This window comes from Anomaloglossus baeobatrachus, chromosome 8, assembly GCF_048569485.1.
Source record: "Anomaloglossus baeobatrachus isolate aAnoBae1 chromosome 8, aAnoBae1.hap1, whole genome shotgun sequence".
NCBI classification, from domain to species: Eukaryota; Metazoa; Chordata; class Amphibia; order Anura; family Aromobatidae; genus Anomaloglossus; species Anomaloglossus baeobatrachus.
In genome coordinates, this window is record NC_134360.1 from 104,984,750 (window position 1) to 105,011,681 (window position 26,932).

A 26,932-nucleotide genomic window follows, 5' to 3' on the forward strand; every position below is an offset into this window, starting at 1 on the left:
CTTCCCCGGCAGGTCCGGTTCCGGCAGCAGTAGAGACTCTTTACAGGGGCTGGCGCCAGCACCAGCCTCGGGATTCACAGGCTGGGCCCATGCATTTTTGCTAAGGCTGCTTTCACACGCCAGTTTTTTGGCATCAGGCACGATCCGGCGGAAAAACTGATGCGACGGATCCGGCGAAAAAACGGATCATTTGCATCAGTTTTTTCCATCAGTTCCTTCAGTTTTTGACAGATCCGGTGTGATACTAAGCATGCTGAGTAAAAAAAAAAAAAAAACGGATCCGGCGGCTGGATCAGTTTTTTATTTTTGTTGCATTATGCCGGATCCGGCATCCATAGGCTTCCATTATAAAACACGCCGTACGGCGCCTGATCCGGTGCGATACTTTTTTTGGCCGGACACAAAAACGTTCACTTCAATGTTTCATCTGGCCGCCGGACAAGTAAATTTTGCCGGATCAAAATGGATGAAAAGCGAGGCCATCAGGCACAATCCAGCGCTAATGAAAGTCTATGGGGGATAAAACGGATCCGGCGGCAACAGACGCTGGATCCGTTTTTTCATGTTTTTGCCGGATTGTGCCTGATGGCTAAAAACTGATGTGTGAAAGCATCCTAAGGCGGGCCGCAGTGTCCAACACGCCACTGCTGCCCGCAGCTCCGGCATATTGGAGGTGGGTGCCTCACGCTCCTGCACCTCTTTCTCGGGCCTCCAACCTCAGGTCATGCCGCTCCGGTCCCGTAGGCTTTCTCCGCTGCCTAGAGAAGACCCCTGCTCAGGTAGGCAGGAAAAAGCACTGTCACCCCGGCTGGCAAGGAAGGATTATTCCAGGATCATACGGCGGGAGCTCTCTCTCCACACGTCTGCCGCTTAGGCCACGCCCCCCTCGAGCTATCATTTTTGTGCAGATGCTATGTTTTGATCGCCTGTTATCGCCTGACCAAAAAAAACGTAATTTTGGCGTTTGGAATTTTTATTCGGCTATGCTGTTTTCCAATCAGGTTAATTGATGTTATATTTTGATAGATCGAGCATTTCTGAACGCAGTGATACCAAATGTATGCATATTTTTTACCCTTTAATTTTCAATGGGGCGAATGGGGAGGTGATTTGAAATGTTATTTTTTTTTATAAAACTTTTTGTTTTTTTTACTAGTCCCCCTAGGGACTATAAGGATCAGCAGTCTGATCGCTCATTAATTTCTGTAGATCACAGCTATACAGCTGAGATATGCAGAAACACTGCTCTCCTCTCACACACGGTGCTCTGCCGGCAGTGAGAGGAAGTGTCTCATGATAGCTACATGAGTCATCGCATGACCCTGTGCTACTATAGCAACCAGTGGCTCCACGCGATCACGTCACAGGACTTCCGATGGCAGCCGGTGAGTGAGCGCTTACCGAGGCCAGCATGTACATCGGGCTGTCACATTTTGACAGCCCGATGTAAAGGGGTAACAGGCGCGTGTGCCTGGGAGGAACACATGTCAGCTGTTCAAATCAGCTGACATGAGTGGGGATCTCAGCCGGCTGCCCATGGCAGTCGGTAGGGATTACCCTTACAAGATCCATGACGTACCCAGTACGTCATGTGTAGTGAAGGGATTAAATGGCCCATTTGGCTGTTTTGGAGTGTGTGTTTCTACACATGCTAGTTGCCAATTTTCCAGTGGGTGTAAACTGGCAAAGGGGACTGAGAATGACAGTCTAGCTGATTATTTATTAGGTGGGACCCACCGGGGATGCTGCGGGGACGCGAGCATGCCAGCACGCTGCTTATGCGAATGCTGCTTGATGATTTGCCGGTGGCGGAGCTTTGCCTGGTAAGCATGTGTACACCAGCCCATTATATGGTCGGCGGGCAACCCAGATTGTACAGGTTGCGTGTACACGAAATGTGGGGATGGCGACTCACCGGGGACCACCAGCTACTACCAACTGTCCGTTGGATAGTCGCAAGGCAACCAAGCCGATAGGACGGGCACATGAACACCAGCCATGATGATATCATCCCATAGTTCCCATTTTTTCCCCCAATGAAGCAACTGAGAAACATTTGTTTGTGTAACTAGTGCTGTTAAGACTTATTTAGCCATTACCTTCTTTTCAATTTGTCACGTTCTTCCTTATCCCGGTCTTCTCTACGCTTCAATCGATCTTGATTTCGCTTTTCCTGCATTTCTGACACAACTTTCTATTTTAAGGAATTGAAACTACATTAACAAATGTCTTTCTAGTTCGGAATAATTATTTTTTTCAAACAAACTTGCAATAAGTAGTGTAATTACTGCACTTGATTTAGGGGGGGGGGGACGTGAAAATATGGCAAAATGGCATGAACTGTCCCAATATTAGGGAGGATGCACATGTGATGTATTCTGCCACATTGTCCAAACAATTCAAAATCAGTAGCTTTAGATTCTGGCAATGCTTGTAAAAGGTGTAATCACAGATTAAAATACCTTTGAGAAATAAAATTAATATTTAAGAATAACCCATTGCATTTCCAATATTCACACATATTAGCTCCACTGGACTTTTATGGAAATAAATTAGTATCCAACATGAATACAAATCCAGAACAGAAATCCAAGTTTCAGCCATAGAAAACCATGAAAGCTCACAGTGGAGTGTGCAAATTTGGACTGTGAACCCCGTTTTAGGTAAGACTGAAAAAATAAATACCTTTAACTCATCTAATTTATCACGTATTTCAATGAAGCCCAAATGCAACTTGCCGCCAAAGTGGTCAGCCAGTCTTCTGTCATTGTCATGGAGTCCCAGATAAGCAGAACATACTTCACATACTCTCAGCTTTTGCTGCTGGAAGCTTGAGGCTGGCATAGAACTGCGGTAGATTTCCTGTTTGCAAAATAATACACTTTAGAGTATGCTTCTTCACTTAATTAAAAAAAATATATATTATTATATATATATAATTTTAGATTAATATATCAGGCTATATTTGATTATGCCTATTTAAATTTTATCTACAGACTTTACTATACTAGAACTAACGAGCATTTCGTATTTCAGTTATCGACCAATGGGAGTCAAAGCTACATACTGGGAATCTGTCAGCAATGGCCGTGTGTTGTTTAGAGGGCCAACAAAATTACAGTTATACAAGTTGTACACTGACTACTTTCTATTGTACCAAAGTGTCATATCTTCAGTGTTGTCCCATGAATAGATGTAAAAAAATATTTACAGAAATATGTGTGGTGTACTCACTTTTGTGATATACTGTATAGAGAGCAGTCCTGGCGTCTCCCATGTAATGTATACAGAGCAGTCCTGGCGCCTCCCACGTAATGTATACAGAGCAGTCCCGGCGTCTCCCATGTAATGTATACAGAGCAGTCCTGGCGCCTCCCATGTGATGTATACAGAGCAGTCCTGGCGACTCCCATGTGATGTATACAGAGCAGTCCTGGCGTCTCCCGTGTAATGTATACAGAGCAGTCCTGGCGTCTCCCATGTGATGTATACAGAGCAGTCCTGGTGTCTCCCGTGTGATGTATACAGAGCAGTCCTGGCGTCTCCGATGTGTTGTACACAGAGCAGTCCTGGCGTCTCCCATGTGATGTATACAGAGCAGTCCCGGCGTCTCCCATGTAATGTATACAGAGCAGTCCTGGCGTCTCCCATGTGATGTGTACAGAGCCGCCCAGACGTCTACCATGTGATATACTGTGTGTTTATTTTAACTTTTAGATACATTTATTCTTCTTTTTTGCTGGCACTTTATGGAACTGAAATCTTCTTGGCCTTGTTTGACGGACATGGACATATTTTTGATTCACCATCTCCTTCTGTGTGCCACATCTGGGATGCCTGGAAGCGACACTGAAAATCCTGCGCTGTTTTATGATATTTTTGTGTTCTCCCTTTTGTATCATACTGTCTGTATTTACCTGCCTCCTTGTCCCTGTGCTCGCTCCCGCCCCTCCTCCCCCTGTCGCGCGCGATTGCATCAATGGCCTGCTGACCCGACTCTGTTGGCGTCGTTATCGCCTGCGCGCATGCAGGTTTCCAGGTGACGCGGCCCCGTTTTCCGCGCATGCGCGCTACCATTTAGGGGCGTTGACGGCTGAAAGCGCCAGAACCAGCCGCGATTGGTCCACTCGCGGTGACGCTGTGGGGGCGGAGCAGCTGGAGCGATCGAGCGCCATGGTTAAAAGCACTGGCTGCCACATGCTGTTCCACCGCTCCCCCTGATGAAATGATCTCACCACTTTGATTGTGAAATGTATGCGTCGGGGCTCTTCCTCATTGCATTTTGGTCCTGTTGTGTAAGGGGTGCTTCACACACAGCGAGCTCACTGCCGAGATCGCTGCTGAGTCACGCTTTTTGTGACGCAGCAGTGACCTTATTAGCGATCTCGCTATGTGTGACAATGAGCAGCGATCTGGCCCCTGCTGCGAGATCGCTGCTCGTTACACACAGCCCTGGTTCGTTTTCTTCAAAGCCGCTCTCCTGCTGTGACACACAGATCGCTGTGTGTGACAGCAAGAGAGCGACAAATGAAGCGAGCAGGGAGCAGGAGCCGGCGTCTGACAGCTGAGGTAAGCTGTATCCAAGATAAACATCGGGTAACCAAGGTGGTTACCCGATATTTACCTTAGTTACCAGCCTCTGCAGCTCTCACGCTGCCTGTGCTGCCGGCTCCGGCTCTCTGCACATGTAGCTGCTGTACACATCGGGTTAATTAACCCGATGTGTACAGCAGCTAGGAGAGCAAGGAGCCAGCGCTAAGCAGTGTACGCGGCTCCCTGCTCTCTGCACATGTAGCTGCATTACACATCGGGTTAATTAACCCGATGTGTACTGTAGCTAGGAGAGCAAGGAGCCAGCGCTCAGTGTGCGCGGCTCCCTGCTCCCACTGGTAACTAATGTAAACATCGGGTAACCATACCCGATGTTTACCTTAGTTACCAGTCTCCGCAGCTTCCAGACGGCGGCTCCGTGCAAGCGCAGCGTCGCTTGCACGTCGCTGCTGGCTGGGGGCTGTTCACTGGTCGCTGGTGAGATCTGCCTGTTTGACAGCTCACCAGCGACCATGTAGCGATGCAGCAGCGATCCTGACCAGGTCAGATCGCTGGTCAGATCGCTGCTGCATCGCTAAGTGTGAAGGTACCCTAACCCTCATGGGTATGTTTATTTAACTGTTTGGGCCTCCTTGCTTTAACTGGTGTTCCTTATAATCATTGTCTTTTATCTGGCACTCATTAGCACCACCTTGTGGATAATCTTTACCTTTTCATGTAAACATGGTTTTGCATTCATAATGTTATCTTGTCACCTAGAGTCTTTATATTCCTTTGTACCAGCATCTCTGTGAATTGCATATTTGTGACACTTGTGATATTATTATGTCCTTATATATGTAAACAATTATTTGCTATTTCAGAGTGTGTAACTATTACTGCAATGGATTCAGCATTGCTTTGTATGACCCTTTGTGTACACTGACTTATTTGCAAGCCCTTGTGTTTATTATCCCTGTATTTGGGGTGCCTTCTTTATGACCTATTTAGGACCCAGACTGTCAGCCTCCCTTTTCATATGAACTTGTATTTTTACAAATATTTTTTACACAACCGGCTCAAATTTGCTGCCGATCTCTCGCATGCCAGTTGTTCCTCAATAAAAATATTTATTTGCACTTCGCTCTTTTCGTCCTCCTGTATTTGTTATAATTTGTTATGCTTTTAGTGTGCTATACAGGTACCATGTCCTGGTTTCCTGTTTATTTACCTTTTGGTCAATTTCTGTACCAATATTTGTTTCTGTGGTTTCCACAGCTGATCCTACCCCTACCATGGATTTTCGCTCCCATGATGAGTCATGGTTGATCGAGCTTGACAAGGCACTGGCTGAGGTTGGCGGCACTGCAGCGGAGATGGGAGGAGGAGGCACGCTTTCTGAGAGTGTGCAAAACTACAGATCCTTACTCCAAAAACGTACCAGGACATGGTGGAACAGGGCGTTTCTAAATAAATACTTGCAAATGGGGTTCATTCCACGGGGCCTGCGGGTTCAGGTTTGTCCATCCTTTCAGGTGGATAACGAATCTATTAAAACACGATGGGAGGAGCTTTCTAGTGCCTGCTCGAGAGGATTTCTAAATATTCTTAGTGAGCTTGACACGGCCTCGATTTCGGAAATGGAGACAGATGGAAAAATTGCTCACTACTATTAAGGACAATATGTCAAGTAAAGCCCTGGCCAAGTTTACTGCTCAGAACGAAGCTGATCTGCTATGCTGGGAAAAAGATATCAAAACTGTGAAAATTAAAAAATTCTCACGTGATCAAAATGCTTTCCAGCAAAACCGTGTCTATAAGTGGCATTCCAACATTCTTGGACGCCGATCCAGGTCACGATCGTACTCTAGGACGAGGGGAACAAGTGCAGATAGTGGACGCACCTTTCCTGGCCCCAGTGAAACTGATGAATCTGATGCAGAAACTGCTCAAACCAGTGGCATTATCACCAAATTAAAGTCAAAACAACAACCCTCTAATGTGAATAAACGTAGAACACCTCAGGTAATTAACTTATCTCAACATCTCCTCTCCATTTCCCAAATTGATGTGCTGTCAAGGGGACTTTCCTTTTCACCAACTATTTCCTTCCATTGTTTCACAGCGGTAAAGGATTTATATATTTTCGCACGGAAAGTCTTTCTCACCAAATTACATAATAGACGTACACAATTTTTTGGACCACTGGATCCCAAGGCACAACAGGCCATACAGGATCTTGAGGAACTACTGGATGAAGCTGCACTGAGCACTCTAGGTGAGTTTCCATCTTGTGCCATGCCCAGATCTACAAGGTTCCCCCCTTTGTCTAGCCGTTGAGATATTCACAAAACTTGATATCTGATTTTGAACATCTATCCAGGAGACGTTGGTATGACAATTTAACTCATACTGAGAGATTGGCAATTGAGTCCCTGGATAAATTGGATGATGTTTTGATTAAGCCCGCGGACAAAGGCGGAAATATCATGATCTGGCCGGCTCTTAAATATGAAAAAGAGACGCTTTGCCAATTACGTGATAAGTCCACTTACTGTAAGCTCCCCTGTAGCCCTGCTTCCACCTTTTCCGTTCAACTTCAGGCCATCCTCGGTAAGGCCTGTGACGAAGGTATCATCAGTAAACAGGTAGTAGAGGGACTCACAGTACGTTTTCCTAAAACACCTACTTTTTATTTACTGCCAAAAATCCACAAAGATGCCCTCTGTCCTCCTAGTTGTCCCATTGTGTCCGGCATTGAGGGGCTGTGTCAACCAATATGTCAACTTATAGATTATTATTTGAAACCTCTGGTTGAGACGCTCCCCTCATATGTTCGTGACACAACTGACGTTCTCAGGAGGATAGACGGCATCTCTGTGGATTATAATACCATACTTGTTACGGCAGATGTTGAGTCCCTCTACACTTGCATTCGTCACGAGGATGGCCTCAAGGCCGCTGAATATTTTCTTTTGAATTCCGGTTGGGATTGCCCGATGTGTGACCTTATCCTTGAGTTGCTCCGTTTTGTTCTCACCCATAATTTCTTTTTATTTAAAGATGTACATTATCTGCAGCAGCGTGGCACTGCCATGGGCGCAGCCTGCGCGCCTTCGTACGCAAACCTCTTCCTGGGGTACTGGAAGAGGGGTTTGCTTTGAGACGGGGGCGGGACGGCCAATGCCCATGTGCAGTGCTGGCTGCGGTACATTGATGATTTGTTTATTTTGTGGACGGGCAAGATGGAGCAACTTGACAAGTTCATGGGACGGCTGGGCATGAATTCATGCAATATCAAGTTAACCCACAGGTATGATGCTAGGCATCTGGATTTCCTTGATATTGATATTAGAATTGATGAGGGAAGGGTGATTCAAACCAACGTTTACCGTAAGACGACCTCGGTCAATTCCCTCCTTCATGCCTCGTCGTCCCATGATCAGTCTACTATTCGGGCCATCCCCACTGGTCAATTTTTACGCATGAAACATATCTGCTCATCTGACCTTTTGTTTGAGGAGCAGGCGGCAGACTTGAGAATTCGATTTCAGGAGTGGGGCTACAGCAATAGGAGCATTAAGCGGGCTTATTTACGGGCGAAGCATACCCTCGATACACTTTATTATACGGTAATGGGAAGTTCCTCGGATCCTGGCCAGGTTCGTTATATTTCCACCTATAACCACGAGTGGTCCAGTATGCGATCCATCTTGAGCAGGCACTGGGATGTTCTCCTCTCTGACTCTACCTTACGTGACCTTTTACCCAAAAGCCTCTTGATGACGCCCTGCAGGTCACGCAATCTACGTGACATGCTTGTACAGAGCCATTATGTTCCTAATCGGCCCACCACCTTTCTTGATCTTGGTACTCCCCTTAGGGGTTGTTTCCCTTGCGGCCACTGTCTGGCCTGCATCAATGTCCTTCCCATTTCCTCCTTTACCTCTGCTGATGGTCTGCGCAGTTTTGATATTCGCCATTACGTATCAAGCGGTACCAGCAACGTGGTATATTATGCCACGTGTGGGTGCCGCATGATATATGTTGGCCTCACTAGTAGAGAGCTGCGCAGACGCATGAGGGAGCATGTGAGGGACATTGCTGCGGCCCGGACAGTAGTTGACATTTCCACCTTAAAAACCCTTCCCCAACATTTTCATGCCTTTCATGATTGTGACCCAATGTCCCTGAAAATCAGGGGCATTGATACATGGGGTGGCGAGGGGTGGGAATGTATGCAAAATACTTGCCCAGCGTGAAACACGCTGGATTTATTCCTTGGGAACCTTATCTCCTAGGGGGTTAAATGAGCATCTGAGTTTTGCACCTTTCTTACGGTGATTGCCTTCTTCTTGTATCCCCCTGGTGTTCGTGCCTTGTTTTTAAACTATTTTTGTGTATTTTAACTTTTAGATACATTTATTCTTCCTTTTTGCTGGCACTTTATGGAACTGACATCTTCTTGGCCTTGTTTGACGGACATGGACATATTTTTGATTCACCATCTCCTTCTGTGTGCCACATCTGGGAAGCCTGGAAGCGACACTGAAAATCCAGCGCTGTTTTATGATATTTTTGTGTTCTCCCTTTTGTATCATACTGTCTGTATTTACCTGCCTCCTTGTCCCTGTGCTCGCTCCCGCCCCTCCTCCCCCTGTTGTGCGCGATTGCATCAATGGCCTGCTGACCCGGCTCTGTCGGCGACATTATCTCCTGCGCGCATGCGCGCTACCATTTAGGGGCGTTGACAGCTGACAGCGCCGGGAACCAGACGCGATTGGTCCACTCGCGGTGACGCTGTGGGGGCGGAGCAGCTGGAGCGATCCAGCGCCATGGTTAAAAGCACTGGCTGCCACATGCTGTTCCATCGCTCCCCCTGATGAAATGATCTCACCACTTTGATCGTGAAACGTATGCGTCGGGGCTCTTCCTCCAGGGGGTCCTCCTCGCTGCATCTTGGGGCAGTTGTGTAACCCTCATGAGTATGTTTATTTAACTGTTTGGGCCTGGTTGCTTTAACTAGTATTCCTTAAGCTGGTGTCACACAACGACGACGACAACGACGTCGCTGCAACGTCACCATATTCTGTGACGTTGCAGCGACCTCAACAGCGACGTCGCGGTGTGTGACACATAACAACGATCAGACCCCTGCTGCGAAATCGTTGCTCGCTCCTGAATGCTCCAGGTCATTTTTTGATCGCTGCTATCCCGCTGCGCCATGCTGATAAGCTGATAATCCTTGTGTTTGACACCGCAGCAGGGACGCTACGCTACGTCTGAAACCACACCACGACCGTCGACGTCGCTATGATCGCTGCTCCGTCGCTGCTTTTTATAACATGTTTGACAGCTTACTAACGATCATCTATGGTCGCTGCTACGTCACAGAATATGGTGACGTTGCAGCGACGTCGTTGTCGTTATGTGTGACCCCAGCTTTATAATCATTGTCTTATCTGGCACTCATTAGCACCACCTTGTGGATAATCTTTGCCTTTTCATGTAAACATGGCTTTGCATTCATAATGTTATCTTGTCACCTAGAGTCTTTATATTCCTTTGTACCAGCATCTCTGTGAATTGCATATTTGTGACACTTGTGATATTATTATGTCCTTATATATGTAAACAATTATTTGCTATTTCAGAGTGTGTAACTCTATTAGGGTACTTTCACACTTGCGTTCAGCGGAGTCCGTCACTATGGAGAATAGCGCAGTCCGTTAACGCACTGCGCTATTCTCCATAGACTTGTATGGATGACGCACTGTAAGGCAAGTGTCAGCGTTGCATCCGCCGGATGACGCAGTGTCGTTATTTTGACGCTGCGTCGGGCGGAAGGAACGCAGCATATAACGTTTTTTTGAGCAGCGGAATCCTTTGGATTTCACTGCGCATGCTCTCTCTGGCTCCCTGCACCCGTAACCAGGGTACACATCGGGTAACCAAGGAACCCTGGTTACGTGTGCTGGGAGCCTGACACTTCCCCGCTCGGCTCCGCCCCCTGCCGCACTCCGTATGTATACACACACACACACACACACAACCTGTCCCCCAGCGATGCAGTCCCCACGGCACTGACGTCCTCAGCCATGGCCCCGCTCGGCTCCACCCACTTTGCACTCCGCCCCCCGCACACCTTGTCGCTGACCGAACGATCAGCTGATCACCTGGCAGCCGGCTACTGTGAGTGATCAGCTGATCACCCGGCGGCCGGCTACTGTGAGCGATCAGCTGATCGTTCACAATAGTCTGCCGACGGTAAAAACTGTAAAAACCCAAAACGGATTGCGTTGTTTTGCAGCATCCGTTGTGCCACTATATGCAACACATCCTTTGCATCCGTCACACAACGCAATGCAACGGATACCGTTCAACGCAAGTGTGAAAGTAGCCTTACTGCAATGGATTCAGCATTGCTTTGTATGACCTTTTGTGTACACTGACTTATTTGCAAGCCCTTGTGTGTATTATCCCTGTATTTGGGGTGCCTTCTTTATGACCTATTTAGGACCCAGACTGTCAGCCTCCCTTTTCATATGAACTTGTATTTTTACAAATATTTTTTACACAACCGGCTCAAATTTGCTGCCGATCTCTCTCATGCCAGTTGCTCCTCAATAAAAATATTTATTTGCACTTCACTCTTTTCGTCCTCCTGCATTTGTTATGCTTTGAGTGTGCTATACAGGTGCCATGTCCTGGTTTTCCTGTTTATTTACCTTTTGGTCAATTTCTGTACTAATACTGGGAATCTGTCAGCAAGGGCCGTATGTTATTTAGAGGGCCAACAAAATTACAGTTATACAAGTTGTACACGGACTACTTTCTATTGTATCAAAGTGTCATATCTTCAGTGTTTGGATAATTCTTTCGGTCTATATATAGCGCAATAAGGATATTTGCTGGTGATAGTTATTTAAACTTTATTAATTAGGCACTCCTATTATTACAACGCGTTTCAGCAGAATTGCTTTCATCAGGTAAAATAGGAGCCTAGGCCTAGGCTCCTATTTTACCTGATGAAAGCAATTCTGCTGAAACGCGTTGTAATAATAGGAGTGCCTAATTAATAAAGTTTAAATAACTATCACCAGCAAATATCCTTATTGCGCTATATATAGACCGAAAGAATTATCCATATACCCCCTCCCTATTGGGAATCGGTAATAGCTGCAAAGGACCTGCTGACATATCAAAAAACCCAGCTGGTAAGCTGGAGGATTGAGGAACAAAAACCTGAATTCCATGGTGCCGGTGGAAATCAGTAGCCGACATTGATACCCTAAATCTGGACTCCTGAAGCCTGGACACAGGATCTGTTCGGAGGAACTCCAGTCTGATAAGCTGACACTGAAGTTGTGCGGGGGCGCACAACCAACAAAGGTGAGCAATTCTAATATTATAAACGTTAAAAAGGATTCCACGGGTGCTTCTCAGTGCGCTTGTTTTATTATCTATTTAAATATCTTCAGTGTTGTCCCATGAATAGATGTAATAAAATATTTACAAAAATGTGTGGTGTACTCACTTTTGTGATATACCGTATACAGAGCAGTCCTGGCGTCTCCCATGTGATGTTTGCAGAGCAGTCCTGGCGTCTCCCATGTGATGTTTGCAGAGCAGCCCTGGCGTCTCCCATGTGATGTATGCAGAGCAGCCCTGGCGTCTCCCATGTGATGTATGCAGAGCAGCCCTGGCGTCTCCCATGTGATGTATACAGAGCAGCCCTGGCGTCTCCCATGTGATGTATACAGAGCAGCCCCGGCGTCTCCCATGTGATGTATACAGAGCAGCCCCGGCGTCTCCCATGTGATGTATACAGAGCAGCCCCGGCGTCTCCCATGTGATGTATACAGAGCAGCCCCGGCGTCTCCCATGTTTTGTATACAGAGCAGCCCCGGCGTCCCCCATGTTTTGTATACAGAGCAGCCCCGGCGTCTCCCATGTGATGTATACAGAGCAGCCCCGGCGTCTCCCATGTGATGTATACAGAGCAGCCCCGGCGTCTCCCATGTGATGTATACAGAGCAGCCCCGGCGTCTCCCATGTGATGTATACAGAGCAGCCCCGGCGTCTCCCATGTGATGTATACAGAGCAGCCCCGGCGTCTCCCATGTGATGTATACGGAGCAGCCCCGGCGTCTCCCATGTGATGTATACGGAGCAGCCCCGGCGTCTCCCATGTGATGTATACAGAGCAGCCCTGGCGTCTCCCATGTGATGTATACAGAGCAGCCCTAGCGTCTCCCATGTGATGTATACAGAGCAGCCCTGGCGACTCCCATGTGATCACATGGGAGACGCCAGGGCTGCTCTGTATAGAAGTATACAGAGCAGTCCTGGCGTCTCCCTTGTGATGTATACAGAGCAGTCCTGGCGTCTCCCATGTGATGTATACAAAGCAGTCCTGGCGTCACCCATGTGATGTATACAGAGCAGCCCTGGCGTCTCCCATGTAATGTATACAGCACAGTCCTGGCGTCTCCCATGTGAAATATACAGAGCAGTCCTGGCGTCTCCCATGTGATGTATACAGAGCAGTCCTGGCGTCTCCCATGTGATGTATACAAAGCAGTCCTGGCGTCTCCCATGTGATGTATACAAAGCAGTCCTGGCGTCTCCCATGTGATGTATACAGAGCAGTCCTGGCGTCTCCCATGTGATGTATACAGAGCAGTCCTGGCGTCTCCCATGTGATGTATACAGAGCAGTCCTGGCATCTCCCATGTGATGTATGTTATGCGCCTGTTAACACGTCAGGTCGATGAGGCTGAGTGCAGGCAGTCTTTTTTGTCTATATCCCATGTGATGTATACAGAGCCGCCCAGACGTCTCCCATGTGAAATACTGTATACAGAGCAGTCCTGGCATCTCCCATGTGATATACCGTATTTTCCGGCATGTAAGACAACTTTTTAACCCCTGAAAATCTTCTCAAAAGTTAGGGGGTCGTCTTATACAGCGTTGCACGGTGCTGCATGAGCCCATCGTTTAGTAATTATAAAAAAGAGGAAAAGTTTATCCAGCTTACCCAATATATTGTAGGATCAAGCTGCTATGACTATAGAGGCTCTTAGCACGGATATATGGTAGAAGCTCTTACCAGCACAAATAGAAGAGATGAATCCAGCGAGCCAAAGTTGTAGTAGATAAAAAGTTTCTTTAGTCTTAATTTCAATCATATTAAAAAAAGTCTTTGTCCATAGCAGCATAAATGATGACAGACAGAGGTAGGAAAAGTTACTGCTGGCGCACGGCAAGACGCGTTTCGGCTAAACCTTTATCATTGCCATGGACACCTGTTCAGGGGGCAAGAGTGCTTTCCCACATGGAGAAGAAAATTGGGATAGGAAGGCAGATGTCGATAAAGCAGGAACCTTTTTCTTTGGCTCGATCACACTGCTTGGGCGACCACCACTGTCACTACCACCTCGTCCACGGCCCTTACCCCCTCTTTTTCCCCATTTTTTTGGTTTGATTATTCAAGGTGAATACTGTAATGTGACCTTTTCTACAGGCAGTGGAACAACACTTATGCCGCATTGTTAAACTTGCGTTAATAGTTTCTCATAATAGCTGTTTCTGTAAGTCTAAAAACCAAAAGGTACCTTTATTGGACAAACTACCATGGCAATGATAAAGGTTTAGCCGAAACGCGTCTGGCCGTGCGCCAGCAGTAACTTTTCCTACTTCTGTCTGTCATCATTTATGCTGCTATGGACAAAGACTTTTTTCAATATGATTGAAATAAAGACTAAAGAAACTTTATCTACTACAACTTTGGCTCATTGTTTAGTAATGCCCTCCTACCAGTCCCCTTCTTATCTCCTATCATGCCGTTTACACAAATAAACATTGCTCTCACCTATTCTCCATCCTCGCGGTGCCTTCAGCTTCTTTTGGCAGACTGCAGGCCAATAGACCCTCTGCAATCGCATCCTGTACACGGGGCCGCCGCCGTCATGGCTTTACTGCAGTTGAATGCTTTACGACACCGCAAAGTATTCAACGGCAGTAAGCAGCCCTGTGCATCGGACGCTATCACGGAGGGGTCTATGCGCCTTGCAGTCTACAGGAAGCAGCTGAAGTCACCGCGGGAACGGAGAGGTGAGAATAATGTTTGTGTGTAAACAATGGCATAATAGGGGACCAGTAGGAGGGCATTACTATCTGATGGGCTCATTACTACAAGGGGGAACAAGGATGAGCACATTACTAAACAATGGGCAGATTACTCGTGTCGCTTATACTCTATTATATACCCTATATTTTAACTGGAAAAGTTGGGGGTTGTCTTATACGCCGGAAAATACAGTACTGTACACAGAGCAGTCCTGGCGTCTCCCATGTGACATTGTGTACAGAGCTGAAGCCGAGATACGCTGCCAATCACAGCATGCACACCAGCTTGTTATTCTGGAGACATGCACCCAGTAATTCAGTGGTCTCTCCTCGCTTAAGTACTGAGAAATAGATTGACACTAACTGTGTTTTGGGCATACTGTATAGCTGTGTGAATGAATTATGGCACTTCGCATTTGGAAGCGCAAATTTAGCTGGATTTTTTTGGGGGGTTGGAGGTAGAGAAGCTATTGCACTCCCAGTACTGTGTATTTCCGTTAACAAATAACAGGACTGAGTGGGGATGTTTTTTTATTTTTTTGTGGAAGGAGTTGAAACTTTTATTGGGAACACTTTATATGACATTTTGGATCAAATTTATCCTGAGCTCTATTCTGAGCACTTACATTGGATACAGATGAAACTCACAACGAACCTATTCACTATGAATGACACAGCAGAGACCCTTTGGACTCTGTCTGACCTCTGTACAGCGGCGTCCTTTTCTGAAGTGCACAAAACTATGGCCAACTGCGCTTTTATGAACACTTAAAAAGATGGAAACCGCTGGATCATAAGCAAGACAGTGAATTTTCCATTAACAATTTTGACTGAATCCCGTATTTCACAGATGTAAATGTAAACCCTGATGTAATCATGCAGTGTAGAGCGCAGGATAAATGTGAGAAGAATGAAGAATTTTTTTTTACATTGTTCCCTGTGCAGTTTTTTGATTCGAGAGCGTTACTATTTGGTTTAGTACAATTACAGAGATACCAGATTTATATCAGGTTTTTGTGTTTAGCTACCATCATACAAAATCATCATCATCAAAAAGTATTACAATATTTTGACAGCATTTTCAGGCACAGCATTTTTTGATCATTTTCCATTTCGATTTTTGAGAGGTATAATGAATTCAGGAATGTTTTGGGTTTTTTTCCCCCAGGGATAAGAGGGGTATTATGCAACTCACCGTGTGATAAAAGACATAGGATATCTTTCTTCAGGTCAGTACAATTACAGTTATAGCACATTTATATCTTTTTTAATGTTTTGGCGCTTTTACACAAACAATTATAGAAAAAAAGAATTGTTTTTCCCATCGCTATATTCTTTGAGCTGTAGCTTTTTTATTTTTCTTGTGACAAAGCTGTATGGTGACTTATTTTTTGTGGGGCAAGATGACATTGCAGTGATAACATTTTTATTTACATTCAACTATTTGAGCACATGTATTCCACTTTTATGGGGCTGTATGATGAAAAAGCATAGTGTTTTGAGGTTTATTTTTTTTTTACGCTGTTCACTGAAGGGGTTCAAATAGCCTGAGTTTTATAGGTCTGGTTGTTCTGGACGCAGCAATATCAAGTATGTGTACTTTTGTTTTTACATAAATGTATATATTGTTATAATTTATTTTATAAATCACAAAATAAAGTACAAATACCTCTATGGTACTTCATACCAGTGATCATAGTAATAAAAGTTAATGCCATGCAATGCACAAGCATTGCAATGCATTACACCTGTCAGACATTGGCAGAACACATGTTAGACCCCGCTTCTGTCTTGGCGACACAGGCCACTCTACCTGACAGACCTGTAGGTTATTATTTTACCTCTAGCTGACATGACAACCCTCGGCTCCACGTGATCGCCATGGGGTGCTGGTGTCAAGGGTGTGTCACTGTTGACAGACAACCCTGTGATGTCCGACTGCAGAAGGCCACTGTGTTTGGCTGCACAAACTGCTCCTTGATATTCCATTCTTTCTTCCTTGGTGTGAGTGGAGTTTATGTATCTACAGTTAGGTCCAGAAATATTTGGACAGTGACACAAGTTTTGTTATTTTAGCTGTTTACAAAAACATGTTCAGAAATACAATTATATATATAATATGGGCTGAAAGTGCACACTCCCAGCTGCAATATGAGAGTTTTCACATCCAAATCGGAGAAAGGGTTTAGGAATCATAGCTCTGTAATGCATAGCCTCCTCTTTTTAAAGGGACCAAAAGTAATTGGACAAGGGACTCTAAGGGCTGCAATTAACTCTGAAGGCGTCTCCCTCGTTAACCTGTAATCAATGAAGTAGTTAAAAGGTCTGGGGTTGATTACAGATGTGTGGTTTTGCATTTGGAAGTTGTTGCTGTGACCAGACAACATGCGGTCTAAGGAACTCTCAATTGAGGTGAAGCAGAACATCCTGAGGCTGAAAAAAAAGAAAAAATCCATCAGAGAGATAGCAAACATGCTTGGAGTAGCAAAATCAACAGTAGGGTACATTCTGAGAAAAAAGGAATTGACTGGTGAGCTTGGGAACTCAAAAAGGCCTGGGCGTCCACGGATGACAACAGTGGTGGATGATCGCCGCATACTTTCTTTGGTGAAGAAGAACCCATTCCCAACATCAACTGAAGTCCAGAACACTCTCAGTGAAGTAGGTGTATCTGTCTCTAAGTCAACAGGAAAGAGAAGACTCCATGAAAGTAAATACAAAGGGTTCACATCTAGATGCAAACCATTCATCAATTCCAAAAATAGACAGGCCAGAGTTAAATTTGCTGAAAAACACCTCATGAAGCCAGCTCAGTTCTGGAAAAGTATTCTATGGACAGATGAGACAAAGATCAACCTGTACCAGAATGATGGGAAGAAAAAAGTTTGGAGAAGAAAGGGAATGGCACATGATCCAAGGCACACCACATCCTCTGTAAAACATGGTGGAGGCAACGTGATGGCATGGGCATGCATGGCTTTCAATGGCACTGGGTCACTTGTGTTTAGTGATGACATAACAGCAGACAAGAGTAGCCAGATGAATTCTGAAGTGTACCGGGATATACTTTCAGCCCAGATTCAGCCAAATGCCGCAAAGTTGATCGGACGGCGCTTCATAGTACAGATGGACAATGACCCCAAGCATACAGCCAAAGCTACCCAGGAGTTCATGAGTGCAAAAAAGTGGAACATTCTGCAATGGCCAAGTCAATCACCAGATCTTAACCCAATTGAGCATGCATTTCACTTGCTCAAATCCAGACTTAAGACGGAAAGACCCACAAACAAGCAAGACCTTAAGGCTGCGGCTGTAAAGGCCTGGCAAAGCATTAAGAAGGCGGAAACCCAGCGTTTGGTGATGTCCATGGGTTCCAGACTTAAGGCAGTGATTGCCTCCAAAGGATTCGCAACAAAATATTGAAAATAAAAATATTTTGTTTGGGTTTGGCTTATTTGTCCAATTACTTTTGACCTCCTAAAATGTGGAGTGTTTGTAAAGAAATGTGTACAATTCCTACAATTTCTATCAGATATTTTTGTTCAAACCTTCAAATTAAACGTTACAATCTGCACTTGAATTCTGTTGTAGAGGTTTCATTTCAAATCCAATGTGGTGGCATGCAGAGCCCAACTCGCGAAAATTGTGTCACTGTCCAAATATTTCTGGACCTAACTGTACCTTGTTAAGGTTACTCTCTTTTGGACCCTGCAGATATCTTGGCAGTTCAGCTGCAAATCCTGATCCCTACTTCCGGTGTCTATGCATACCTGCATTCCCCCTTAGTTCGTTGCCGATGATAGAGTTTTCTCCTATGCTGTCCAGATTGGAAGCAGTCGGCTTGAAATTTTCTATTGCAACACGTATGTTGCCGTCATTCTCCCAAAGTCATTTTATAGATAAGTTGTTCGTTTGCATTCCCTGGTTTGTTTTCCCTGTGTGTTCTTTAGGTCTTAGTGGCGTTGAGCAGTGCGCATCCCCTCCGGTCACTGCCCAGGGCCTATTTCAGGGTTAGCCAGGGCCTAGGTATCATGTGTCATCAGGTCTCATGTCAGCCTAGGTATCCTGATTGGCGTATAGGGGCGAAACCTATCTAAGGAAGTCAAGGCAGCCAGGGGCCAGCGGTAGATTTTATCAGGGGTAACCATCTTCTCCCTTCCCTAAAGAAAGGGTTTCCCTCTGCCCCCCTTTAGCCGTTCGTCTGGTATTCTCCCATACCAAGCGTGACAGCCGGATGGGTGAGAGAAGGAGCACACTCTCTCTCAAAAACTTCTAAATGCTGCAATTGCTATTGATTGCAGCATCTAGAACAGACCTGGGCAAGGGGCGGCCCGCGGGCCACATCCGGCCCGCCTACTCTCTGTGACTGGCCCGCCCATCTTCAGCCGGTGCAGTGGGGCCGGGTTGCAGCGTGCCGGGCAGGGAGAGATCCTGCAGGTCCGCACAGCAGGAGTCTCTCCTCTGTTCCCTGCCGGCACTTTGTCAGTGACACATGCGCACGCTCTGATGTTATCAGTACTGCGCTGCGTGTGTCATTTCAAAAGTTCCCGCCCGGCAGGAGAAGAAGCTGCAGCAGCCGGGGCCTGAAGAGAAGCAGCGTCGGGGGCCCGTACAAGAGGAGCAGCTCAGCGGGGGACCTGTACGGAGGTGCCTGAGAACGGGGATAATAAGAAGGGAGAGGTAAGTAGTGACTAATAAGCTGAGGAGGGGACAAATACTGGGGGTGTAGTGGTGTAGTTTTACAGGTGTAGTATATGGTGTTGTGTATATAGTGGTGTAGTATATAGTGGTGTAGTACATGGGGTCAGGGGCGTAACGACCGCGGTCGCAGAGGTCGCCACTGCGATCGGGCCAGCAGGGTTATAGGGGCCCGGGAGCCACTCTGCAGAGCCGGCTGCCGGGCCCCTATGTGTAGTGCCGCTGTGTAGTGGCCGACTGCGCGACCGTCAGGGTGCCGGCCTGTGAGTCAGGGGAGCCCAGTGTCAGTAGAGGGGCCCCTGACCTGGAGAGGCTCACCAGCCGTTTCTGAGCTGCAGCAGAGCAGGTGTGCTCCTGCACAGCAGACGGAATACTCCATCCTGCAGGACCTGCGATGATGTCACGCCCATGTGACTGTGTGGGAGGAGACACAGGATGACGGGCAGAAAGCAAGAGATACTGAATCCTAAAGGAGATTTGGACACATGATGACTGGTAATAAGAAAAGAGGGGACATGAGGGGGAAGGGGGCTGCAGGGTGAGTGGCATATGAGGGCTGCAGACTGACAGAAGGATGTGAAGGGGTGCAGAGTGTTTGAGAGGGGTAAGTTGGGGTACAGGCAGGGTGAGATGTGGGGCAGGGGGTGTCTGATATGAGGGGGTGCAGGCTGTATGGGGAGCAGGGTGTGTGACATATGGGGGTGTAGTGTGTGATATGGGGGTGCAGGCTGTATGGGGAGCAGGGTGTGTGACATATGGGGGTGTAGTGTGTGTGTGATATGGGGGTGCAGGCTGTATGGGGAGCAGGGTGTGTGACATATGGGGGTGTAGTCTGTATGACATATGGGGGTGTAGTGTGTGTGTGTGATATGGGGGTGCAGGCTGTATGGGGAGCAGGGTGTGTGACATATGGGGGTGTAGTGTGTGTGTGTGATATGGGGGGTGCAGGCTGTATGGGGAGCAGGGTGTGTGACATATGGGGGTGTAGTGTGTGATATTGGGGTGCAAGCTGTATGGAGAGTAGGGTGTGAGACATATGGGGGTGTAGTGTGTGTGTGTGATATGGGGGTGCAGGCTGTGTGACATATGGGGGCGTAGTATATTACAGGTGTACTATATGGAGGTGTAGTATATTACAGGTGTACTATATGGAGGTGTAGTATATTACAGGTGTGCTATATGGAGGTGTAGTATATTACAGGTGTGCTATATTGAGGTGTATATAGTGGTGTAGTATATGGGGGTATAGTGATGTAGTATATTACAGGTGTGCTATATGGAGATGTAGTATATTACAGGTGTACTATATGGAGGTGTAGTATATTACAGGTGTACTATATTACAGGTGTACTATATGGAGGTGTACTATATTACAGGTGTAGTATATGGGGAGTAGTGATGTAGTATATCGCAGGTGTATTATATAGTGGTGTAGTAAAATACAGGTGTATATGGGGGTGTAGTGGTGTAGTTTATTACAGGTGTAGTATATGGAGGGGGTGTACTAATGTAGTATATTGGATAGAACCGAGAATTATATTAGTCCGGCCCTCTAAACCAATCCCAATTTCCCATGCGGCCCCATGGGAAAATTAATTGCCCACCCCTGATCTAGAAGATAGCAGCTGGAGATAACATCATTGAGACCTGAGCCAATCAGGTACTAATGAGGTCTCCGATCAGAGCTAGGAATCCCGGCACTTGCAGGACTCTGGATGTTTCGATCTCTGCAAGACCGCTGACCGTAAAAAAATGTCAGCACTGCACAAAGCCCTGCAAGCACTGATTTTTATTTACCGTAGGTGGTCGGGAAATGGTTAAAACACATTTTTAAACCAATTTATATAACCTTTTTTTAGTTTATATTACAGACCCAAAAAAGAGAATTTTGTTACTTACCGTAAATTCTTTTTCTTATAGTTCCGACATGGGAGACCCAGACCATGGGTGTATAGCTTCTGCCTCCGGAGGACACACAAAGTACTACACTCAAACGTGTAGCTCCTCCCTCCTAGCATATACACCCCCTGGTAGCCAGTCCTAGCCAGTTTAGTGCAAAAGCTGAAGGAGGACATCCACCCACAAGTAGAGACAGAGCTAAACCCGGAACAACCGGAACCTCTGTCTACAACAACAGCCGGTGATAACACGCGGAACAAGAAACCTGCCGACAGGCAACAGGGAGGGTGCTGGGTCTCCCATGTCGGAACTATAAGAAAAAGAATTTACGGTAAGTAACAAAATTCTCTTTTTCTTCATCGTTCCTTATGGGAGACCCAGACCATGGGACGTTCTAAAGCAGTCCATGGGTGGGAATAAACAGAAAAACTGAGAAGTAGGCGAAACCTAACTTCACAAATGGGCGACAGCCGCCTAAAGGATGCGTCTGCCCAAGCTCGCATCTGCCGAAGCAAGAGCATGCACTTGGTAGTGCTTCGAAAAGGTATGCAGACTAGTCCAAGTGGCAGTCTGACAGACCTGCTGAGCCGTAGCCTGGGCCTGAAAGCCTAAGAGGCACCGACAGCTCTGGTCAAGTGTGCCTTGATCCCCGGCGGGAGAGGCACTTGAGTACACTGGTAGGTATCGGAAATGGCCGACCTAAACCAACGAGCCAGAGTCGGCTTAAATGCAGAGAGGCCCTTACGCTGACCAGCGGTCAGCAGAAAGGAGAGGTGCACCGCCTAAGAACAGCGGTGCGAGACACATAGATCCGGAGCGCCCGCACCAGATCCAGAGTATGCAACGCCCTTTCAAAGCGATGAACAGGAGCCGGACAAAAGGAAGGCAGGGAAAATGCCCCGGTTAAGGTGGAAGCAGCAACCACCTTAGGGAGAAAGTCCGGAGTCGGACGGAGAACCACCTTGTCTTGATGAAGGAGGACTCCGAAGAGAGTGCAGCCAAAACAGAGACTCTCTTGAGGGAAGTTATGGCCACTAGAAAGACCACTTTCTGTGAAAGACTAAACAAAGAAACCTCCCTAAGAGGCTCAAAGGGGGGTTTCCGGAAGCCGTGAGGACCGAATTAAGGTCCCAGGGCTCCAAAGGCCGCCGGTAAGGCGGAATGATGTGAGATGCGCCCTGCATGAAGGAGCGCACCTGGACCAGCCGGGCGATACGCCACTGGCACAACACTGACAGAGCCGAGACCTGTCCCTTAAAAAGATAGTCCTAGCTGCAGACCGGACTGTAGAAGGGACAGGAGGGTCGGCAAGGCCAAAAGGCCAAAGGATACTTCCGAGCTCGAGTCATAGTGGAGATGACTTCAGGAGGGATACCAGAAGTCGTCAAGATCCATGACTCAAACGCCACGCCGTCAATCTGAGAGCCGCAGGTTCTGGCGGAAAGACGGACCTCGTGAGAGAAGGTCTGGACAGTCCGTGAGAAGCCATAGCACCTCTACGGACAGACGGAGCAGGTCAGGGTACCAAGCTTGCCTGGGTCAGTCTGGAGTAATGAGAATGATCCGACGGCCCTCCTTTCTGATCTTGCGCAGGACTCTGGGCAAGAACTAGAGGGTGAAACACGTAAGACAGACGAAGCTGGGACCAAACTTGAACCAGTGCGTCTGCCGCAAAAACCTGGAGGATCGTGGAGCCACAGTTTGACGGCTGAGACAATCTGCCTCCCAGTTTTCCACGTCTGGGATGTGGGCTGCGGATATGGTGGACTAGGAGTCCTCCGTCCACTGAAGAATGCGATGAACCTCCAACATTGCCAGGCGGCTGAGTGTCCCGCCCTGGAGGTTGATGTAGGCAAACGCTGTAGCATTGTCTGACTGGACTCGAATGTGCCTGGCCGCCAACAGATGGTGAAAGGCTTAGAGAGCTAGAAACACAGCTCTGATTTCCAGCACGTTGATCCAGAGGGCTGATTCGGACAGAGTCCAAGTGCCCTGCGCTCCATGGTGGAGATATACTGCTCCCCAGCCGGATAGACTAGCATCTTGGTGAGGATCACCCGGGACGGAGCCAGGAAGGAGCGTCCCTGAGACAGAGGGGCCGAAACCACCACTGAAACGAGCCCCTGGTCTGTGGCGAAGCCACCACCCCGTGGAAGGAGGAAGTCCGCTTGTTCCAACAGCGGAAAATATCCAGCCGCAGAGGACGCAGATGGAACTGGGCAAGGGAATCGCTTCCATTGACACCACCATCTGATCCAGCACCTGTATTAGGTGCCTGATGGAACGAAGTCGACCGCCAGCGGAGGGACTGCTGTTTGACTAAGGGCAGCTTCACAAGTGCCGACAGAGTCTCGAATTGCGTTCCCGGGTATGTGAACTTCTGGGTCGAAGTCAGAGTGGACTTGGACAGAGTGACAAACCACCCGAATTGGTTAGAGTGGCGAGAGTGAGCGAGGAACTCCGCTAACAGTTTCAACTGGATGAAGCCCAGACTAGAAGGCTGTCCAGGACAAAAGGATCACTGCCAACCCCTAGAGGTGCAGGACCGCAATCACAGCTGCCCCGATCTTGAGAATACTCGAGGGGCCGTGGCTAACCCCAAGGGAAGAGCCACGAATTGGACCACTCTGATTGCAAAACGTAGCCAACGCTGGTGTGAAACTGCGATTGGCACATGCAGATAGGCATCTCTGATGTCGATGGATGCTAGGGAATCTCCTTGGGTCATTGATTGATCGCAGAGACTCCATGCGAAAATGCCGCACCTGAACATGCTTGAGAAGCTTGAGATCCAGGTCGGAAGGCACCGCCCTCTTCGGGTACTAGGAATAGATTTAAGCAGAAATCTCAGAACCGTTCCCAGTCGGGAACCGGTACAATTACTCCAGTGGCCTGCAAGAATGCCACAGCCTGTGAGAAGGTGGCGGCCTTGGAGCAGGGGGGAGTTGACAGAAAAAATCTGTTTGGCGGGCTGGATGGAATTGTATCCTGTAGCCGTGGGAGATGTATCTCGCACCCACTGATCGGAGACGTGTTAAAACCATACGTCGCCAAAGTGGGAGAGCCTGCCACCGACCAAGGACGTTGCTGGCGTGGCCAGATAGCCAGGAGGCGGCTGACTTAGTGGCAGCATCTCCTGCGGTCTTCTCGTGCGCCATTTGGGTTTACGATCCTTGGCTGAGCCAGTGGACGAGGCCGAGGGCTTAGAGAACGATCAGATGGAGGAACGAAAAGAACGAAACCTCGACTGATACCTGCCCTGGACAGGTTTCCTGGTTTAGGTTTGTGGCATGGAAGAACTCTTCCCGCCAAGAGCTTCCTTAATAATTTCATCCAGTTGTTCCCGAATAGTCTGGTCCCAGCAAAAGGGAGCCCAGCAAGGAACTTCTTTAGAAGCATCCGCCCTCCACTTCCGAAGCCACAGGAGCCTGCGTATAGCGAGGAAATTAGCCGAGGCCACCGCAGTGCGGTGAGAGTCTCCAGCATGGCAGACATGGCATAGGATGAAAAGACTGAAGTCTGGATTTAAGGCAACCATTTCGGGCAAAGAGTCCCTGTGAGGGAATGCATCTCCTCTAGAGAAGCAGAGATGGCTTTGAAAGCCGCACTGCTGCAAAAGCTGGGGAGAACGAGGCCCCTGCCGCCTCCATACAGAATTGGCCAGAAGGACAACCTGGCAGACAGCAAAGCCGTAAGTGAGGAGCCATCAGCCACTGATACAACGGTCCGGGCTGAGAGTCTAAACACCGGAGGGACCACCTTTGGTGAATGAGCCCACTCCTTGACCACCTCTGGTGGAAGGGGAAAACTGTCATCAGAACCACGCTTTGGGAAGCGTTTGCCAGAGCAGACCCTGGGCTTGGTCACAGTGGCCTGAAAACTGGAGTGGTTAAGGAACACACTCCTTGTTCTCTTAGGCAAGGTAAACTGGTGCCTTTTTGCCAGAGAGGGTTGCTCCTCTGATACTGGCGGATTGAGGTCCAGTACAGAATTAATGTACAGTGGGATCCTTAGAGAGGTGCCGTCAGCCACTGATACAACTATCCGGGCTGAAATACTAGACACCGGAGGGACCACCCTTGGTGAATGAGCCCACTCCTTGACCACCTGTGGTGGAAGGGGGAAACAGTCATCCGAACCACGCTTTGGAAGCGTCTGTCGGGAAAGGCTCTGGGGTTGGTCACAGTGGGCTGAAAACTGGAGTGGTTAAGAAACACACTCCTTGTTCTCTTTAAGGTATACTGATGCCTTTCTGCCAGAGGGGGATACTCCCCTAATACAGGCTGATTGAGGTCCAGTACAAATATAATGGACGCAATCAAATCATTAGCATCTGCATCACCTTCGGACAGATCAATGGTACATTAAGTAGCGTCCGAGCCCCCAGTAAAGACATCCTCCTCGTCCAGTGAGTCAGCTCGTGAATCAGAGCTGTGGGACGGGGAAGGACAGGGGGACCCTGCGTCTCCATTTTAGGAGGACGGGGACTGAGACCAGATGAAGAGTCCTCTGAGAGCTTTGCTGAGCGAGCCGTAGCAGCAGAAGCGCCCTGAGAAGGGGGCTAATGCATTCTCAGCACCACCGGAGCAGCTGGAGGGACCACTGATGAGCCTCCAGGCTGAGGGACCACTGTGTTTATGTGCTCAGTACAGGCAGTACGAGTCTACATGCAGTGCATATTAAGAACAGCCTTGCAGCCTTGCTCTGATGTTAGACATGCTGCAGAAGTGGGGGCTCTGTGAGGGAATGCATCTCCAGAATGACCCCCAACAGAGTATATAAACAGAGAATATAAGCAGCTGCACAACTGGAGGTTGTGGCTTGCCAGACCGTTTAACATACATTTCTGTGCCCTCCAGACCCCCAGCCCAGGCCCCCATTTGTCACAATGTGGTATCTCTGTGCCTATGTAGACATTGAGAACGCTGAGAAAATGGCGACCGGAGCGAGGAGAGGGGGCGGGGCCTACTCTGAGAGCGGGCAAAAGAGGTATACAGGGGAGGGAACCTTTCCTCAGTGAGGAGTGTCCGTTCCCTGTGCTGAACAGCCGCTGGGCGGAGCCACACTGTCCCACTGCATGACTAACATGCAGGGGCAGTGAAACCGAAACTAGGCCTCAGGCGAAGCTGGGGCCTAGATTTAAACATGCGGCCAGCGTGCAGGCACCATCGGCGCGGTTCTCCAGTGAAAACTCCAGTGAAAACTGGAGAACCGGCCGGAAATGTTACCACAGTCATATAACACACTCCCCCCAATAAATAAAGTACAAGGGACCCCTGGAAAGACCACTTTCTGTGGTAAAAACGTCTCAATACTTAGCTTCTGAGACGCAGGGCCAGGTCCCTGGGGGGGGGGGGGTTAAATGCTCCGTCCGGCAGAATCCTGAACAGGGCTGCGGATGGAGACCGGTCTCCTGCAAAGCAGTGAGAACCGTGATGGCTCCCACTTCAAGCCAGAGCCCCAGGGGATGGTGAAGGAGCGCGGCATGTGAAGGCTCCAGCCTTGTAAAATCAACCTTAACAGCACCGCCGACACAGTGGGGTGAGAAGGGACATGCCGGGAGTCCAGATTGGACCCGCTTTTCTTCCAAATCTTTGAAATCCAAAAAATCAAAAATCAAAAATCAGAGAATGCATGTGTGTGTGACCTCCTGAACACAAAGCATTGAAACTGG

The 26,932-nt window shown here is 47.9% G+C and overlaps 1 protein-coding gene across 2 annotated transcripts in view; it reads right to left on the reverse strand.

The window, feature by feature from the left end:
* LOC142249936 (putative RNA-binding protein Luc7-like 2) overlaps positions 1 to 26,932 on the reverse strand; it is a 243,966-nt gene that overhangs the window by 55,752 nt on the left and 161,282 nt on the right. For both annotated transcript variants that reach the window (XM_075321940.1, XM_075321941.1), the window contains 2 exons: positions 2,686 to 2,862; positions 2,100 to 2,194 (listed from right to left, as the gene is read on the reverse strand). In XM_075321940.1, coding sequence (XP_075178055.1) covers positions 2,100 to 2,194; positions 2,686 to 2,862 — 272 coding nt within the window. The remainder of the gene's footprint in view (positions 1 to 2,099; positions 2,195 to 2,685; positions 2,863 to 26,932) is intronic.